The 20,443-nt window shown below is 40.5% G+C and overlaps 1 protein-coding gene across 1 annotated transcript in view; it reads right to left on the bottom strand.

Annotated features, from left to right (window-relative positions):
- Nucleotides 1-734: 734 nt before the first annotated feature.
- The window catches only part of LOC146839206 (CD5 antigen-like), a 768,433-nt gene continuing 748,724 nt past the window's right edge, over nucleotides 735-20,443 (bottom strand). Inside the window, exon 8 of the mRNA XM_085603219.1 lies at nucleotides 735-1,282. Within this exon, the coding sequence (XP_085459345.1) occupies nucleotides 1,231-1,282 (52 nt within the window). The 3' untranslated portion in view covers nucleotides 735-1,230. The remainder of the gene's footprint in view (nucleotides 1,283-20,443) is intronic.

The following is a 20,443-nucleotide window of genomic DNA, read 5'->3' as shown; positions in this document are numbered from 1 at the left end:
AACCTTAATCTTCTGTTTAACACTCTTTTTACTATATTCTCTTAGAAAGTCACGTAATTTATCAATAGGATGTATGACGTTACAACGCACGCTTTTACAACACATGCCGTTACAACGCATTTTTTACAACGCAAAATCTGTTACAACGCAAGTCTTTACAACGCAAGTCTTTACATCGACTTGCAGTAGATGGCGTGCTAACATTAAAAAAGGGTAATTTACTATTCTAACTCCAGTCCACGTTGCAGTAGGGAAGGTGTTTGGATAGTAAACTACACTATTTTTAATGTTAGCACGCCATCTAGTGCAAGTCGATGTAAAGACTTGCGTTGTAATAGCATGCGTTGTAACAGATTTTGCGTTGTAATAGTTTCGTTGTAATGGTAGTGCGTTGTAAAAGTTGCGTTGTAAAGGTTGTTTCCCTTATCAATAGATTCCTGACGCACAGTACAAATACTACTACAATTCCAAGTGTACACTGGGGCTTTAGGACGTCTCCCCATAACCTCAGCAGCCATCACTTCTTCCTCATTTCTTGGAACCATTTTTTCCTTTTCCATCACACAACCTTCTCTAACTTCATATGCTCTACCATTGGTGTCAACTGCATGCAACAAATTATTACTTTGAAGATAACTCTCTTCATTAAAAAATGGTTCAGTACTTGAACTATGCTTCCATTCTCCCAAGAACACTTTACAAAAGTTACCTTTTTTCACTTCTCTTTTCCTTTTGCTTTGTGACTTCATTGCATTGACTAATTTATCTAATCTACGCATCCTATTCAAAATTAAAATGAAAAGTTTTCTTTTTATTTCCAAAGCCTTAGTAACAATGCTTTCTATGAATTTTTTTTTTTTAAATTAATTTGTTTTTTTTCTTATATTTTTTCACATCCTTTAGCAAATTTAACATCACTCTTCTCTGAAACATTTTTCGACGAATGTTTTTAAAATCTAATTTTCATGTTAAGTCACTCTTACTTACTTCTGATTGTACATTAGCCTTTGGTTTTTGCTGTTGACTCTGTTGTTGCTTTGTTCATGAAACACTGTTTGTTTTACATTTATTTTTTCCATTTTTTGTTTTTTTGAAGATATTTTTTAAGAAATCCTTAGTTCGCTTACCAGAAGACTTTTTCTTTTTGCCATCACAAGCTTTTCCTCCTATTTTTTTTTCCAGTTGTGTCCAAATATAGTTGTTGTTGCTTTTCTTTTCTCTTTCTTGTCTTTAAAGGCATTTTTTTATTTTTTCACTGTTGCTCAGCAATACCTGCAAGAAACTTAAAAAAAAAATACCTTTTTGTAATTATAATTCATTATATATTTTTTTTCTGCTTTTCAAATCCTATCATATGAGCTGACCCTTTCCTATGAGTGCATGTCTTATTAAATAACAGAAACATTCATTAAATCCTTGACAACAATTCCTGTGCGCACACAGCCTCATGGTGTGATCTAGGCAGAACACAGTATTTGATTGGCAATTTCAAAGCACATTTACTACTGTGGTAGAGCAAGTGATAAATACTGTAACAGCCTGACACATTTTCCTTATAGTTTAGAGAGGCAGAAAAGAGCACATTTCCTAACAGCTACTTCATACCATGAGCATGTGCAACCTGGGTGAGTGACTAGACTAGAGCAAAGGAAATGAGCCTTGGTGACGTTGAATGTGTTTGCGTTACACACTGCTATCTGAAACACCACACAGAGCTGAGTACTACGCATGGGAGTGTTGGAGAAGCTGCTGCGTGTGTGCAAAGAGTGTGTTTCTGGAGACTGTGTATTGTCTGGTGCAAGAGAGATGTGCAAGGAGACTTCCACAACTGCATTAGGGGTGGGCGAGATTTCCGTTCCGGCCGCGGAAATTGCGAAATTTCGACATTTTCGCGTTCCGCGCGGAACGCGAAAATGTCGAAACTTCTGCGATCCGCGGCCGGAATGGACATATGCAGGACAGGATTCATTCTGGCACGATGCTCCTGTCACAAAAATTAAACCTCAACAGGAAGCACTTACAGATATAAATAAAGCAGGTGCCCGAGTTGAAGTTCAAATTCAAGTAACGCATTAATCAGCACAAAACATTCGGGAGCTAGGTCGAGGCTGGGTAGGTGTGCTTTTCTCCCCATATCTACCCTCAAAAATTAGCTGTGATCCTTGATGGAGCTCTGTGCATCCGTGACTTTCTCGAGCGCTATCCCCGTGCAGTTCCTGACACCAGGAGGTTCTGTCTCCATCTGCTGCTCTGATCGGTCTCTGGCCCTAAATAAACAAGAGGCATGTGAACTGCATGGGAGCCCCGCTCGTTTGGCCCCGCTCCACACACCAGCGGTGTGAAACGTCTTCCCGCCCTTTCCCCCACTATGATGGACAGCTGACTCGAGGGGGCCCGTAGGCGCCGCGGCAACGTTACAGACACACATGGTCACTGTAGACAACTCTTGTGGCCCTTTATGCCCGGTCACAAAAATTAAACCTCAACAGGAAGCACTTACAGATATAAATAAAGCAGGTGCCCGAGTTGAAGTTCAAATTCAGTAACGCATTAATCAGCACAAAACATTCGGGAGCTAGGTCGAGGCTGGGCAGGTGTGCTTTTTTCCCCATATCTACCCTCAAAAATTTGCTGTGATCCTTGATGGAGCTCTGTGCATCCGTGACTTTCTCACGCGCTATCCCCGTGTAGTTCCTGACACCAGGAGGTTCTGTCTCTTCATCTGCTGCTCGGATCGGTCTCTGGCCCTAAATAAACAAGAGGCATGTGAATTGCATGGGAGCCCCGCTCGTTCGGCCCCGCTCCACACACCAGCGGTGTGAAACGTCTTCCCGCCCTTTCCCCCACTATGATGGACAGCTGACTCGAGGGGGCCCGTCGGCGCCGTGGCAACGTTACAGACACACATGGTCACTGTAGACAACTCTTCTGGCCCTTTACGCAGCTGTAATGTAGGAAAAAGCACTATACATTTACCCAACGAGGTAGCACTTACTGATTAGCCAGGACTCGGAGAAAGTACTCCTGTTGAGTAGAGGTATTGCACAAAACGGTGGCATCTTCTTGGGTAAATATGCAGGGCAGGATTCATTCTGGCACAATGATCCTCTCTCAAACGCGAACCGGAAGCACTAATCTCCGCGATCACGCGAAATATCACGAGATCGCAGAGATTTTGTGCCGTTCCGCGATATTTTGCGGAAGGCACTTCCGCAAATTCCGCCCACCCCTAAACTGCATGAAGACTGCAGGGATGTATGTAACAGTGCATGTGCGGTAAGGGTTAATTTGAGTTTTGAACATGTGGCAACTACCTGTGCATTTGCAAGTTTGAAAGGAAAATCTACCCTGTTGGTTTCAAATGTGTTAGCATTTGCCTCTCATTTGTGATTTAGTGATTTCTGCTGTGTGCTAACCACCACAGTTGAAGAACACAAGCTGTCCCTTTCCTGCAAGTGCATGTTTTACAGAACAACTGCAACACAAATTAAATCTCTGCCCACAATTCCTGTGCGCACACAGCCTCATGGTGTGATTCTAAGCAGAAAACATTATTTGATTGGCAATTTCAAAGCACATTTACTACTGTGGTAGAGCAAGTGATAATTACTGTAACAGCCTGACACATTTTCCTTATAGTTTAGAGAGGCAGAAAAGAGCACATTTCCTAACAGCTACTTCATACCATGAGCATGTGCAACCTGGGTGAGTGACTAGACTAGAGCAAAGGAAATGAGCCTTGGTGACGTTGAATGTGTTTGCGTTACACACTGCTATCTGAAACACCACACAGAGCTGAGTACTACGCATGGGAGTGTTGGAGAAGCTGCTGCGTGTGTGCAAAGAGTGTGTTTCTGGAGACTGTGTATTGTCTGGTGCAAGAGAGATGAGCAAGGAGACTTCCACAACTGCATGAAGACTGCAGGGATGTATGTAACAGTGCATGTGTGGTAAGGGTTAATTTGAGTTTTGAACATGTGGCAACTACCTGTGCATTTGCAAGTTTGAAAGGAAAATCTACCCTGTTGGTTTCAAATGTTTTAGCATTTGCCTCTCATTTGTGATTTAGTGATTTCTGCTGTGTGCTAACCACCACAGTTGAAGAAAACAAGCTGTCCCTTTCCAGCAAGTGCATGTTTTACAGAACAACTGCAACACAAATTAAATCTCTGCCCACAATTCCTGTGCGCACACAGCCTCATGGTGTGATTCTAGGCAGAAAACAGTATTTGATTGGCAATTTCAAAGCACATTTACTACTGTGGTAGAGCAAGTGATAATTACTGTAACAGCCTGACACATTTTCCTTATAGTTTAGAGAGGCAGAAAAGAGCACATTTCCTAACAGCTACTTCATACCATGAGCATGTGCAACCTGGGTGAGTGACTAGACTAGAGCAAAGGAAATGAGCCTTGGTGACGTTGAATGTGTTTGCGTTACACACTGCTATCTGAAACACCACACAGAGCTGAGTACTACGCATGGGAGTGTTGGAGAAGCTGCTGCGTGTGTGCAAAGAGTGTGTTTCTGGAGACTGTGTATTGTCTGGTGCAAGAGAGATGAGCAAGGAGACTCCCACAACTGCATGAAGACTGCAGGGATGTATGTAACAGTGCATGTGTGGTAAGGGTTAATTTGAGTTTTGAACATGTGGCAACTACCTGTGCATTTGCAAGTTTGAAAGGAAAATCTACCCTGTTGGTTTCAAATGTGTTAGCATTTGCCTCTCATTTGTGATTTAGTGATTTCTGCTGTGTGCTAACTACCACAGTTGAAGAAAACAAGCTGTCCATTTCCTGCAAGTGCATGTTTTACAGAACAACTGCAACACAAATTAAATCTCGGCCCACAATTCCTGTGCGCACACAGCCTCATGGTGTGATTCTAAGCAGAAAACAGTATTTGATTGGCAATTTCAAAGCACATTTACTACTGTGGTAGAGCAAGTGATACTTACTGTAACAGCCTGACACATTTCCTAACAGCTACTTCATACCATGAGCATGTGCAACCTGGGTGAGTGACTAGACTAGAGCAAAGGAAATGAGCCTTGGTGACGTTGAATGTGTTTGCGTTACACACTGCTATCTGAAACACCACACAGAGCTGAGTACTACACATGGGAGTGTTGGAGAAGCTGCTGCGTGTGTGCAAAGAGTGTGTTTCTGGAGACTGTTTATTGTCTGGTGCAAGAGAGATGAGCAAGGAGACTTCCACAACTGCATGAAGACTGCAGAGATATATGTAACAGTACATGTGTGGTAAGGGTTAATTTGAGTTTTTGAACAGGTGGCAACTACCTGTGCATTTGCAAGTTTAAAAGGTAAATCTACCCTGTTGGTTTCAAATGTTTTAGCATTTGCCTCTCATTTGTGATTTATTGATTTCTGCTGAGTGCTAACCACCACAGTTGAAGAAAACAAGCTGTCCCTATCCTGCAAGTGCATGTTTTACAGAACAACTGCAACACAAATTAAATCTCTGCCCACAATTCCTGTATGCACACAGACTCATGCTGTGATTTTAGGCACAAAACAGTATTCCTGGATAGTACCAGCACACCTTAAATTATGGGGAAGACATACTCCAAAACATCTTACAAATTCAAGGCAGATACATATCTTCCACAACATAAAATGTAATACACAACTTTTAAAGTAGAACGAAAATCTACCATGCTAATTTCAAATGTTTTGGCATTTGCCTCTCATTTCTTTCAAAGTGATTTCTGCTAAATGCAAACCATCACAGTTAAAAAGAAGCTGTCCTTTTCCTTCAACTGCAAGTCTTACTTTTCAACAGCAACTCAAATTAAATCTCTGACAACAATTCCTGTATGCACACAGACTCATGGTTTGATTGTAGGCACAAATCAGTATTTCTCATTGTTACCAATACACCTTAACTTATGGTGAAGACATACTCCATAATATTTTTCATATTCAAGACAGTTAAATATCTCCCAAACACAAAATGTAAAACTCATCTTTAAAACAAGTATCAAATTTCTATTATTTATATCAAAAATCACCACATACATCCCCTCTCAAACTCAAAACTTACCTTTAAAATTAGTTAGTTGAGAAAGAAATGTGGCAGTCACACAGCAGTTTATCAGACCAGAATCTCTGAGCTGAACACCTCTCTCCTCTCACCAGAACCAGTAAATGGCACAGTTTCCCTCTCTTTTTTCACACATATACATGTTAACTTCACATCACATTCTTTCCCACATTTTTTCAAATGGAATCACACATTTCCATTGGTTGAAAATGTCAACCCTTTTCCAAATGATCCCTTCCCCCAACATGACTTCTACCTGCTAGCATAGCAACAGGTCATGGAACTCTGGTGTGAGCAGAGAGATCAGAAGTTCAGCACACAATGTTTCAAATCCAAAGAGCAAGAGTGCTTGACTTTTCAAACCTAACAGCAAATCCAAACTAATGTTCTGTGGGTACACATTTTTTTGAACCAATACAATACATGCTTGTAAAAATGTAAACATGCAGACTAGTTTTAACTGTAAAATGATTTGAATCAACCAATGAGTTCTTTTAATTAAAAAAAAGTATGTTTGCCTCCATTTTTCATCTTTCTTTCTTTTCATACTGCCATTCTACTGAAAGACACCTCCTGAGTGCATCCTGATCTCCTTGGAAGATGTTCACAGTGTGGATTGTAGGTCATAGCTATGTCTTCTGGAGTGAAAAGTATGCAGAAAAAAGAGGTATGGTGAGTGACCTTGCTTTGCCTAATGTAGACATTAAATGGTTTGGTCAGAGAGGGTTAAAGTGGCACCAATTAATGCCCTTGGTGAAATCCTTTCTACATCTCCCACACCCTAACCTTATTATTGTGCACTGTCGTGGAAATGGCCTAGGCACTTTAACTGGGGTAGGTCTGGAAATGCATATTAAGGACACCTTTGTGCAATTGATGTCACTTTTTCCACAATCTGCCTTTGTATTTTCTAATATATGCCAAAGGCAAAAGTGGAACTAGTCCAACCAAATTTGTCCACAGATTGACAAAGCAAGGAAGCACGTCAATAAGTCTGTTTCTGCTTTCCTCAGAGACTATGGTATGGGTTCTATATACCACAACAACTTGCGTTACAACATGCAAGACATTTATAGAGGAGACGGTGTACACTTCAATGATGAAGGGAACAGAGTCTTCCTTTTGAACTTGAGACTCTGCATCGGTACTTACTTGTAGGTACCGTAAAACACTCAATAAACACAGGGACTCTTTTTAGAGCCACCTAATATCTAAACACTTAAACTTTTTTTTTTTAACTTTTTTTTTTTAATGTTTTTTCTCGAGTGCGCGCAGGGTGCGCGCACTCCGCGATATTTTTTTAAAAATTAAATATTTTTTTTTTGCCCTTCGATGTCCTACTATGACCCCCTGACAATGCCTAGGGGGTCCAGAACTCCCTACTCTGCCCCCTTTTTACGTTGTCCACTTTTGTTTTTAACCCCCTCTGACTGCGAGAGACAAAATGGCAGCCGACACTTCCTGATTTCGACCGATTCGAATGTTTACTAACATCTATCCACCAATCAGAATTACGCTCGCGCGCGGCGAGGTGCGCGCACAGGACTTGCAGAGTGCACGCACGCTGCGCGCTTATAGATATTGATATGCTTTTAAATGTTATTTTCTCTGAAAATACTGAACAGATTTACATCAGACCTGCAAAAGGCACTTCCTTGACCCTATGGCTATCTCTCTGCCAAATTTCATGTAATTCTGTTCAGCCGTTCGGGCTGTAGCTGCGACTAAAGTCCCTATGGAAAAATCCATGGGGAAAACGCGTTTTGGGACCCCCCCTTTTTCTCAGCCCCCGCTTCACGAATCATCCCGAGACTTTCAGGGAAGGAGCGGAGCAGAGCGCCCCATTAGTTTTGAAAATTTCGCGAGGATTCATCAACCGGCACCAAAGTTATTCAAAATACAATTTTGAGATTTCCTATGGAAACTCGGTCCTAACTATAACTATCTACTGGCGACCGCCAGTAGATTATATATATATATATATATATATATATATATATATATATATATATATATATATATTCCAATCGCAAATGCTCACACGTGTGAAGACGCCACACCCAACGTCAAGTTTTAACCCTTTTATTCAGTTGGCCCAACGGATGTTATTGAGTGGAAGGCAGAGCGGAACAGCATTTCGAATCAAGAACACCTACCTGATCCTGAATATCACCGTAACACGAACTACGAGTACCACCGTGCATAGCAAGTACACGCCCAGTGGGGCGGGATTAGAAACACCTGAAATCAAGAAACGAACATTGCACCTTGTTCCTGCCTCCAGAATACGCCAAGCCAGTGAACAAGGAACTCTTCTGAAACGCGTTTGGCAGATATTGGCGTTATTTTTCAACTGTGTAAGCTGGTTCCAGATTTGCTGCTGCCAACTGAATAAAAGGGTTAAAACTTGACGTTGGGTGTGGCGTCTTCACACGTGTGAGCGTTTGCGATTGGAATATATGTGGCCCGCTCTGGCCACGAAGATGCCCCCCTGCAGCAGTGCAGGTCCGTGTGCTTCGTTGGAGAGGCACCGTAAGGAACAACGCACCCATTCAGCGAGGCGCAAATAAAGCAGCCATCTGACCCCGCAGACCACAGTGGCCCAACGGATGTTATTGAGTGGAAGGCAGAGCGGAACAGCATTTCGAATCAAGAACACCTACCTGATCCTGAATATCACCGTAACACGAACTACGAGTACCACCGTGCATAGCAAGTACACGCCCAGTGGGGCGGGATTAGAAACACCTGAAATCAAGAAACGAACATTGCACCTTGTTCCTGCCTCCAGAATACGCCAAGCCAGTGAACAAGGAACTCTTCTGAAACGCGTTTGGCAGATATTGGCGTTATTTTTCAACTGTGTAAGCTGGTTCCAGATTTGCTGCTGCCAACTGAATAAAAGGGTTAAAACTTGACGTTGGGTGTGGCGTCTTCACACGTGTGAGCGTTTGCGATTGGAATATATGTGGCCCGCTCTGGCCACGAAGATGCCCCCCTGCAGCAGTGCAGGTCCGTGTGCTTCGTTGGAGAGGCACCGTAAGGAACAACGCACCCATTCAGCGAGGCGCAAATAAAGCAGCCATCTGACCCCGCAGACCACAGTGGCCCAACGGATGTTATTGAGTGGAAGGCAGAGCGGAACAGCATTTCGAATCAAGAACACCTACCTGATCCTGAATATCACCGTAACACGAACTACGAGTACCACCGTGCATAGCAAGTACACGCCCAGTGGGGCGGGATTAGAAACACCTGAAATCAAGAAACGAACATTGCACCTTGTTCCTGCCTCCAGAATACGCCAAGCCAGTGAACAAGGAACTCTTCTGAAACGCGTTTGGCAGATATTGGCGTTATTTTTCAACTGTGTAAGCTGGTTCCAGATTTGCTGCTGCCAACTGAATAAAAGGGTTAAACTTGACGTTGGGTGTGGCGTCTTCACACGTGTGAGCGTTTGCGATTGGAATATATGTGGCCCGCTCTGGCCACGAAGATGCCCCCCTGCAGCAGTGCAGGTCCGTGTGCTTCGTTGGAGAGGCACCGTAAGGAACAACGCACCCATTCAGCGAGGCGCAAATAAAGCAGCCATCTGACCCCGCAGACCACAGTGGCCCAACGGATGTTATTGAGTGGAAGGCAGAGCGGAACAGCATTTCGAATCAAGAACACCTACCTGATCCTGAATATCACCGTAACACGAACTATGAGTACCACCGTGCATAGCAAGTACACGCCCAGTGGGGCGGGATTAGAAACACCTGAAATCAAGAAACGAACATTGCACCTTGTTCCTGCCTCCAGAATACGCCAAGCCAGTGAACAAGGAACTCTTCTGAAACGCGTTTGGCAGATATTGGCGTTATTTTTCAACTGTGTAAGCTGGTTCCAGATTTGCTGCTGCCAACTGAATAAAAGGGTTAAAACTTGACGTTGGGTGTGGCGTCTTCACACGTGAGAGCGTTTGCGATTGGAATATATGTGGCCCGCTCTGGCCACGAAGATGCCCCCCTGCAGCAGTGCAGGTCCGTGTGCTTCGTTGGAGAGGCACCGTAAGGAACAACGCACCCATTCAGCGAGGCGCAAATAAAGCAGCCATCTGACCCCGCAGACCACAGTGGCCCAACGGATGTTATTGAGTGGAAGGCAGAGCGGAACAGCATTTCGAATCAAGAACACCTACCTGATCCTGAATATCACCGTAACACGAACTACGAGTACCACCGTGCATAGCAAGTACACGCCCAGTGGGGCGGGATTAGAAACACCTGAAATCAAGAAACGAACATTGCACCTTGTTCCTGCCTCCAGAATACGCCAAGCCAGTGAACAAGGAACTCTTCTGAAACGCGTTTGGCAGATATTGGCGTTATTTTTCAACTGTGTAAGCTGGTTCCAGATTTGCTGCTGCCAACTGAATAAAAGGGTTAAAACTTGACGTTGGGTGTGGCGTCTTCACACGTGTGAGCGTTTGCGATTGGAATATATATATATATATATTATCTACTGGCGGTCGCCAGTAGATAGTTATAGTTAGGACCGAGTTTCCATAGGAAATCTCAAAATTCTATTTTGAATAACTTTGGCGCCGATTGACGAATCCTCGCGAAATTTTCAAAACGAATGGGGTGCTCAAATCCGCTCCGGTCCTGAAAGTCTCGGGGTGATTCGTGAAGCGGGGGCCGAGAAAAAGGGGGGGCCCAAAACGCGTTTTTCCCATGCATTTTTCCATAGGGACTTTAGTCGCAGCTACAGCCCGAACGGCTGAACAGAATTACGTGAAATTTGGCAGAGAGGTAGCCATAAGGTCCATTTGGTGCCTTTTGCAGGTTTGGTGTAAATCTGTTCAGTATTTTCTGAGAAAATAGCATTTAAATCCATATATATATCTATACGCGTGCAGCGTGCGCGCCGAGTGCGCGCACTCGGGCGTCCGCGAGCGCACTTCTGATTGGTTGTTACATCTTAGTAAACATTCGAATCGGTCGAAACCAGGAAGTGTCGGCCGCCATTTTATCTCTCGCACTGAGAGGTGGCTGAACAACAAAGGCATAAAACATGTAAAGGGGGCATGCTGGACAGTTCCTGACCCCCTAGCAGAGGTCAAGGGGTCCTTGAAGGTCCACCAAGTGCAATAATTTTTTTTTTAAAAAAATCGGAAATTCGCCGAGTGCGCGTAGCGTGCGCGCACTATAAAAAAGGAAAAATTCCGGGAAGATAGCGCAGCGTGCGCGCACGGTCTAAACGTAAAAAAACAAATCGCATATACCCTTCACCCCGTGTGCGCATGCTGCTTGAAGCGCAGAGCCCGTGCATGGCATATTAGAGATTAGCATTTTCTGAAAAACCTCAAACAACAAAGCCCTTCATTTGTCCTCCGTGTGCGAACGGTGCGCGATGCGCACCGACCGTACATGGCCCATGAAGCGTAATGTGGGTGCACGGTGCGCGTAGCGCACCGCGTGCCCACCGTGCATGCACGGTGCTCAAAGTGCACCGTGCGTGCACGGCACTAACTGCGTAAAGTGGGGGCGCGGTGCGCGAAGCGCACCACGTGCTCACTGTGCGCGCACGGTGCGCGAAGAGCACCGTGTGCACACGGAACGAACAGCGTGAAGTGGGCGCGCACGGCACGAACGGCGTAAAGTAACGAAGTGAGCATTTTGTGAAAAACCTCAAACAACAAAGCCCTTCATGTGTCCTCCATGTGCGGACGGTGCGCGAAGCGCACCGCGTGCCCACCGTGCGTGCACGGTGCGCAAAGTGCACCGTGCGTGCACGGCACTAACTGCGTAAAGTGGGTGTACGGTGCGCGAAGCGCACCGCGTGCTCGCCGTGCGCACACGGAACGAACTGCGTGAAGTGGGCGCGCACGGCACGAATGGCGTAAAGTAACTTAGCATTTAAAAAAACGTACAAATTCACTGAAAAAACCATAGGTTTCACACACGTTATAGTTAGGAATTAGCATTTAAAAAACCTTGCAAATTCACTTAAAAAACCATAGGTTTCACACATGTTATAGTTAGCTGGGCATTTTCCTCGTAAAAAAACAATTAAATACCCCGTTATAGTTAGTGCAGGCAACTATAACTCACGCAACCGCAATCCTCTGCTGATGACATATGTGTCTTTATGAAAAAAAAATATTTGTAATATATGTATAGCTAAAAATAATGGAAGAAGACATGGGTAAATAAGTGTCTAAATACAGTATTAACATCAGCAGAGGATTGCGGTCGCGTGAGTTATAGTTTCCTGCACTAACTATAACGGGGTATTAAATTGGTTTTTTACGAGGAAAATGCCCAGCTAACTATAACATGTGTGAAACCTATGGTTTTTTAAGTGAATATATATATATATATATATATATATATATATATTCACTGAAAAAACCATAGGTTTCAGGCACGTTATAGTTAGGAATTTGCATTTAAAAAACCTTAGCAATTCACTGAAAAAACCATAGGTTTCAGGGACGTTATAGTTAGCTGGACTTTTCACTCGTACAAAACCATTGAAATTCCCCCATTATAGTTAGTTCAGCTAACTATAACTCGCGCGCCCGCAATGCACTGCTGATGATGTCACATATTACATCACTCATGACATGGTCAGTGACATCACTCATGACATCTCTGATGACATCTCAAATTACATCACTGATGACATCACTGATGACATCATCCAGTGAATGTGTGTTTTTCTGAAAATTACATATGTTTTATATTTGTATATCTCAAGGTTGACTGAAGAACAAATGGGTATTTGTTTTTGAAAAATTAATGTTTAAATATGTAAATATCTGTATCAGTCTCTCACTTTGTGTATAAGTGGCTGCATGGGTTGGTGAGTAGCTACATGAGTGTCTATATAGGTTATTAGTTGTTTTTTTGAGTATCAGTATGAGTGTCTGTATGGTTCGGTGGGGGGTTTTACGTAGTGCATGAATGAGTGACTCACTGTTTGTATGTGTTGAAGACAGCATGTGTGCAGGACTGTATGGGTGGATGAGTTTGTGCATGGGTGTGTTAATGAGTGAATGGCTGTCTCAATAGTGTCTTTATGAGTAACTACATATGTTTTAAACTAGTATATGTGACTATTGGTGTAAATAAGTGAGTATATGTGAGAGTGAGAGATTGAAATAGTTCCTGTATGAATATGTATGTGTTTCTATAAGTGATTGTTTAAAAGACTAAGTATGTGTATGTTTCTGTAGAAGTAAGTGTGGTGGTGTGTGTATAACTGTATATGCAAGTAAATGGATGTTTGATTCTTTATTAACATGAGTGACTATGTGTGTGAGTAACTCTATGGATGAGTGGCGTTGTGTAACAGGATGTATAGATGTATGAGTACATATGACGAGTGAGTACATGTATGAGTGACTGTATAGGACTGTTGGTGAATGAGTGGATGTGAGTCACACACACCCCACCCACCCACCCACACAGACAATCAGGCACCCATACAGATACTCAGACCAGCAATAAATAACTCATGTAGACACTCATGTAGCTACTCACCAACCCATGCAACCACTTAGACACCAACAGGCAGACTGATGCAAATATTCACACAGTTCAGTCACTAACCCATGCATTCAGGAAGACACGTTTAATCACTCACTTATACAGTCAGTCACACACCTACTAAATCATCCATTCAGACAGTCATACACCCACTCATTCTTCAATACACCTTGACCTATATATATATATATATTCACTGAAAAAACCATGGGTTTCACACACGTTATAGTTAGGAATTAGCATTTAAAAAACCTTAGAAATTCAGTGAAAAAACCATAGGTTTCACACATGTTATAGTTAGCTGGACATTTTACTCGTAAAAAACCAATGAAATTGCCCCGTTATAGTTAGTTCAGCTAACTATAACTCGCGCGCCCGCAATGCACTGCTGATGACGTCACATATTACATCACTCATGACATGGTCAGTGACATCACTCATGACATCACTGATGACATCTCAAATGACATCACTGATGACATCACTGATGACATCATCCAGTGAATGTGTGTTTTTCTGAAAATTAAATATGTTTTATATATGTATATCTCAAGGTCGATGGAAGAATAAATGGGTATATAAGTGTCTAAATGGATGATTTGTTTTTGAAAAATTGATTGTGTAACTGACTGATTAAGTGTATCTCTCACTTTGTGTATAAGTGGCTGCATGGGTTGGTGAGTAGCTACATGGGTGTCTATATAGGTTATTAGTTGTTTTTTTGAGTATCAGTCTGAGTGTCTCTATGGTACGGTGGGGGGTATTACGTAGTGCATAGATGCGTGAATGAGTGACTCACTGTTTGTATGTGTTGAAGACAGTATGTGTGCAGGACTGTATGGGTGGATGAGTGTGTGTATGGGTGTGTTAGTGAGTGAATGACTGTCTCAATAGTGTCTTCAGGAGTAACTACATATGTTTTAAACTAGTATATATGACTATTGGTATATATATGTGAGTATATGTGAGAGGGAGAGATTGAAAGAGTTCCTGTATGAATAAGTATGTGTTTCTGTAAGTGATTGTTTAAAAGACTAAGTATGTGTAAGTTTCCGCAGAAGTAAGTATGGTGGTGTGTGTATTACTGTATATGCAAGTAAATGTATGTTTTATTCTTTATTAGCATGAGTGACTATGTGTATGAGTAACTCTATGGATGAGTGGCATTGTGTAACAGGATGTATAGATGTATGAGTACATATGATGAGTGAGTACATGTATGAGTGACTGTATAGGACTGTTGGTGAATGAGTGGATGTGTATGTGGATCTTAGAATTACTGAAGAGGTTGTTGTAACTGGTATTGGTTTGTCCATTGTTTTGAAATTTTTAGTCTCTATTTTTGAATGTGTGTATCAAAGCTTATATTAAGGTGAGAGGAGGTCTGCCACTCTATCACAAGGATGATGTCATCAGTGATGTCATCAGTGATGTCATTTGAGATGTCATCAGTGATGTCATGAGTGATGTCACTGACCATGTCATGAGTGATGTAATATGTGACGTCATCAGCAGTGCATTGCGGGCGCGCGAGTTATAGTTAGCTGAACTAACTATAACGGGGCAATTTCATTGGTTTTTTACGAGTAAAATGTCCAGCTAACTATAACATGTGTGAAACCTATGGTTTTTTCACTGAATTTCTAAGGTTTTTTAAATGCTAATTCCTAACTATAACGTGTGTGAAACCCATGGTTTTTTCAGTGAATTTGCAAGGTTTTTTAAATGCTAATTCCTAACTATAACGTGTGTGAAACCCATGGTTTTTTCAGTGAATTTGCAAGGTTTTTTAAATGCTAATTCCTAACTATAACGTGTGTGAAACCCATGGTTTTTTCAGTGAATTTGCAAGGTTTTTTAAATGCTATTTTTTTTTTTTATTCTGCATTTTTTTCAAACATATTTTTAATTTAATTTTCTTATCTTTTATAAAGACTATGCTTAAATTTTTAAAATCCTTAAATATTTTTTTTATATATATTTTTTAAAATAAACATGTAAAATTTATTTCCAGATTTTTGTTTTTTTATAGTACGCGTACCGTAAGCTCACGGTAAGCGTACGGTTTACGCAACGTCCGTAATCTATCTACGCTGCTTGCGTATAGTTACGTACTTTGCGTAGCCGCGCGTACTGCGCGTGGGACGCGTGCGCGCTTACGCAACACGCGCACGTTACGCGGAAGTGCCGGGGAGTGACTGTTATGCGCATGCGCGCAAGCGCGTGTCTTTTTTACGCGCACGCGTACTTTTTGCCGTAAGCGCACCGTAAGCGTACCGTAAGCGTACGGTAGGTCATGTGATCATGAAACACAACTTTTGATTGGTTGAAAGTACTTTCAGTTCTAGAACTCTCCTACACCACACCCATTCCCCTCATTTCTGCTTGTGATCCCTTGGGAGAAGGAGCTGGTTTGTCTTTGGGATACGATGGCAGAACAGCAGAGCTCTTCTGAGAGTGAGGCTAGCACCAGCAGCACTGTCTTGAGGCAGAGAGCGAGGAAAGTAAAGCCTTCTTATGTTTGGGATTATTTTACTTTTCCAGAAGGCCAGCAAAAGGTGAATGCACCCTTAGTTACTTGCAAGCTGTGTCAGCGTGTACTTTCTAGAGGTAATCCTAACAGGAAGTATTCCTTTGGGAATCACACCATGAAGAGACACCTCCAGGATGTACACAGAAGGACACATGGTCATCTTTTTGGAGGTAACTCTTCAGAAAGACGAGCCAGTACATCCACAGCAGCTCAGCCTGGACCATCACCTGCAGGGCAGACTCCTTCTTCTGCAGGTCAGGTGAGCCCTTCATCTGTGGGGGGAGCATCTCCTTTTGCTGGCCCTCTGGAAATGAACCCTCGATTTCGAAGGGTTGATATTCGATGCACCTTTTGTCAAGATCTAATTTGCCATAGGGAGACCAGTGTTTCCCTAGTGAACAACAAAATAGATCAGCACATTTGTCGCTTTGAATAATTTTCTTATGCTTTCTTTCCTCTGTCCCTGCATGAACACAACGGTTCTTTTAAGAGCCAACCTTATCTTTCATCTTTTTTTTACATATGTTTTTAAAAACTTTTTTTTTTTTTTTACCGTACGCGTACGGTGCGCGTACTTTTTTTTTATTTTTTAAAAAAAACACTAAAAATCAATTATCACATTACAAGGTCCTTGAGAGACTACAATTATTATTATTGACTTACCATACTCACTCCAAAAAATATTTATTCATTTGTTTTTTTTAAAAATAGCTTTAAAAATGGTTCTAGTTTTCGAAAATTTTCTATATGAATCTGAAAAAAAAGAAAAAAATATTAATATTTTTAAAACATTTTATAATACAGTACACATATTTACATTTTTTTCCCAAAAATATTTTTGCCTTATTTTTGCTGTTTTCAGAATATATTCCATTTCACTATAAATTGTGAAAGCAATTGCATTCATCATTTTACAGCGGGCAAAAAAAAATAACAATCACAAAGATTGTAATAAAAAAGCCCAGAATCTCTTTTTACTTAAACTTAACATTATAGAAATGCATAATATTCTAAAAAAATATCATCTAATACCAATAGTTATTTCTTTAAAATACCGTCTGATATGTTTGTTTCAGAAGTATATTCACAATATTATATCTCAAAAAACTCCACAATACATGTGATTCCATTTTCTTTAGGCCAAATAGTAATTTTAAAAAAATTTTTGGAATAAATTTCCAACAGTAATCAAATAAAATTCTAAATTTTAATTTGTCCAGATCTCACCGATTCTCTGTTACATTTTGGTTCACGAAAATTTTTTGAATAATTTATTAAGTCCACAATAGAATTGGTTACTTTTCCGCATGGCCAAATAGTAATTTTTGAAATCATTTTTGAAAAAAATTCCAATGGCAGTCCAATAACATTCCAAAATTTAAATTGTGCAGATGTTACCGATTATCTCTGAATTATTGGTTTTACAAAGTTTCATTAAAAATTAAAAAAGTCCACATTACAATTGGTTATCTTTCCATTAGGCCAAATGATAATTTAAAAAATCTTTTTTCTACAAAATTGCAATGGTAATCCAGTAAAATGGTAAAATTATTTTGTCCAGATCTTGCCAAATCTGTCTAAAATTTAGGTTTCAGGAAGATTAGATAGGAATTTGCTAAATCAAAAGGCAAACGTTGTTTGAAAATCAATTGGGAATCATTACACAGTGTCCAACCTTTTTCACATTTAAGATAAACTGTGTAATGTCCAGAAGTAACAGTAGGTCCATCATGGAAAATTATTGCAACAGTTACAAAAGTTTTTCCTGAAATTGATAATTGCTGTCCTGTAAACTTCTTTATTAAAGTATCCAATTTTGAACCATCAGCTCTACATCGTTGCATCATTAAAATTACATACTGTCCGTATTCCTTTAAAATTAATGTTGAAAACATGTCAGATTTACACTCACCACATTTCATGCTATGATTAGCATCTTTAACTAATTTTGCAAAAGTAACTGTTTTACTTTCTGGCAATGTCAAATAAATAAACCTTTCATTATCAACATTAGAGCCACATATATTATAACAATTATCACAACTATGTTCCCATTTATAGGAGAGACCAAAAAAATTGTCAATGGGAACTCCTTCTTCTTCCACTACCTGAAGAAAATACATCAAGAATTCCTGTGCGTCTTGCTGTACATTTTGAGAAAACTGTGTTCGTCCTGAACATACATCTAAAAGTTTTCTAATTTCAGTAGCACTTTCTATTTGAGTTTTATCTTTACTCAGCTTTTGAAAAAGGAGACTCAGCTCTGAACAGAATCTTTTTCCCTGATTTACTATTATCTGCTCTTGCAAACTTTCCAGATAAAATGCAACATTCAGCACTACATTTGCGTAGCAATTGACACCAGAGCTATTTTCAAAATGACATCCTACAACCTGTTCTTCATTTTCCTTTTTCTTTTTGCTTGCAATTACATCACTCCTCTTTTTTTTCCGCTTCTCTACATCTTCATTACAGATATTGTCATTTTTTCTTTTACGAGAAACTACACGTTTCTCTAACACAGGATACTGACCTAAATGAGGAGCATAGCTTCTTCTTAATCTATTATACTCCTTTACACAGTTTGTATCAGCACTAACTTTTGAATCATCAAAGTCTATCATGAATAAACCTGATAATGTTTTCACTCGTGACAAAGCAACATATGCCATACCTTCTTTGAACACAGTTGAACCAATGTTCACAAATGCACAATCTACAGTCAATCCTTGAGACTTGTGAATAGTTACAGCATATGCTAGTGAAAACGGAAACTGCTTCCTACGTACATATAAGTCTTTCACAAGCATGAAACGAACTGTACAACGACAAATATCTTTAACTTCTTCTATCTGATCAAATTTTATTTTTAAACATTCAATTCCTTCTTTTTTCTGATAATTAATAAAACCCACAACTCTTCCCATAGCTCCATTAACTAAACCTTTTTCAACATCCAAATTTCTTAATAAAAATACGCTACAGTTCATGCAAACATATAGATTTTTTTCTAATCCAGCTGTTTTGGAGATGTTCTTCTCTAGTGAGTCCAATTTATTTTTCATTTTGCCTGTTACTGTGACAGTAATTCTTCCATCCTCAATTTTGTCCACTGCTTCCAATTTCCTGATCTCTTCCTTTTCCAATTTCAAAAGCTCCTCATTGAATATTGAGCATTCACGTAGAGTTGGCATTAAGCAGATGACACTTTTGTTTTCTGCAATGTTCTTGTATATCTTCTCTGCAACTATTTCTTCCTTTGGAAATAAATTATGTAGCAGCCGACTCTGTAATGCTTTTTTGCCAACTTCTGTGAGTAGTCCAATCCTGATATCTTTCAGAATACTTCCATATTCTTCATCGCTTGCTTGCCTCATATTAGTAGTAAGTTCCTTGTACTCAAAGAAGGACCAAATATTTGTATTTCCGATGCTTCCCAATGACTTCTTTGTGTCTTCATGTGTGACAGTATTAAATACTGGTTGTCCTTTAACTGGAGTAAGTTGCAAAAGATCTCCAAAAACTATGACGTGTTTTCCACCAAATAACATGTCATAGTCTGTCTTCAAAATTTGCTGCATTCTTAAATGCACAAAGGCAAGCATTAAGTTTGATACCATGCTCACCTCATCAATAATGAGAACTTGCATCTTCTTCAATACTCTTGAAACTTCCAAGGATGCTTCTCCAGTTAGCTTGTTGAATTGTATTTTGTTCTCATGCTCCACTGGTAACATTAGCAAACGATGTAAAGTGATTCCTTTTATGTTATATGCTGCTAACCCAGTTGGAGCAGTAACCACACAAGACAAAGTAGAATCCGTTTTTTGCTTTAGGTAGCTTCTGATGACTTTTATTAGGAAACTTTTTTCCAGTTCCAGCTTGTCCGCTTACATACATCCTGATTGGATGAAATGATGTGCATGAGCACTCTTTTTTTTCATGTAGAAATCCGTGATCAATTTTGTTTTTGATCTCTTCATAAATTTGTTGCTGCTCTTGATTCAGTTGTCTTTCCAAATTTTCTAAGTCTATAAATTCTTCTTGAGCTTGATTCATAGCCGTTTCCACTTCTTTCATGGCTATTGATGCTTCATTTTCAACGATTGGTTGTCCTAGGGGATCTTGACTGAGTGTTCCTGAACTTTGGCTGTCCTGAGAACTGTCTCTAGCTATTTCTGCTGCAATTGTAGTTTCCTGTTCAATTTCTTCATTTAACATTTGCAGATAAGTTGAGAATGTACTGCATTGTATACTGTCTTTGCAAGCATTAAAAGAATCTTCATAGCTTTGAAATTCTCCCAGTAG

The sequence above is a fragment of the Triturus cristatus genome, chromosome 4_2 (assembly GCF_964204655.1).
Source record: "Triturus cristatus chromosome 4_2, aTriCri1.1, whole genome shotgun sequence".
Taxonomy (NCBI): domain Eukaryota; kingdom Metazoa; phylum Chordata; class Amphibia; order Caudata; family Salamandridae; genus Triturus; species Triturus cristatus.
The sequence above is the reverse complement of the archived record's forward strand: the minus strand, read 5'-3'. Positions and strand labels throughout refer to the sequence as shown.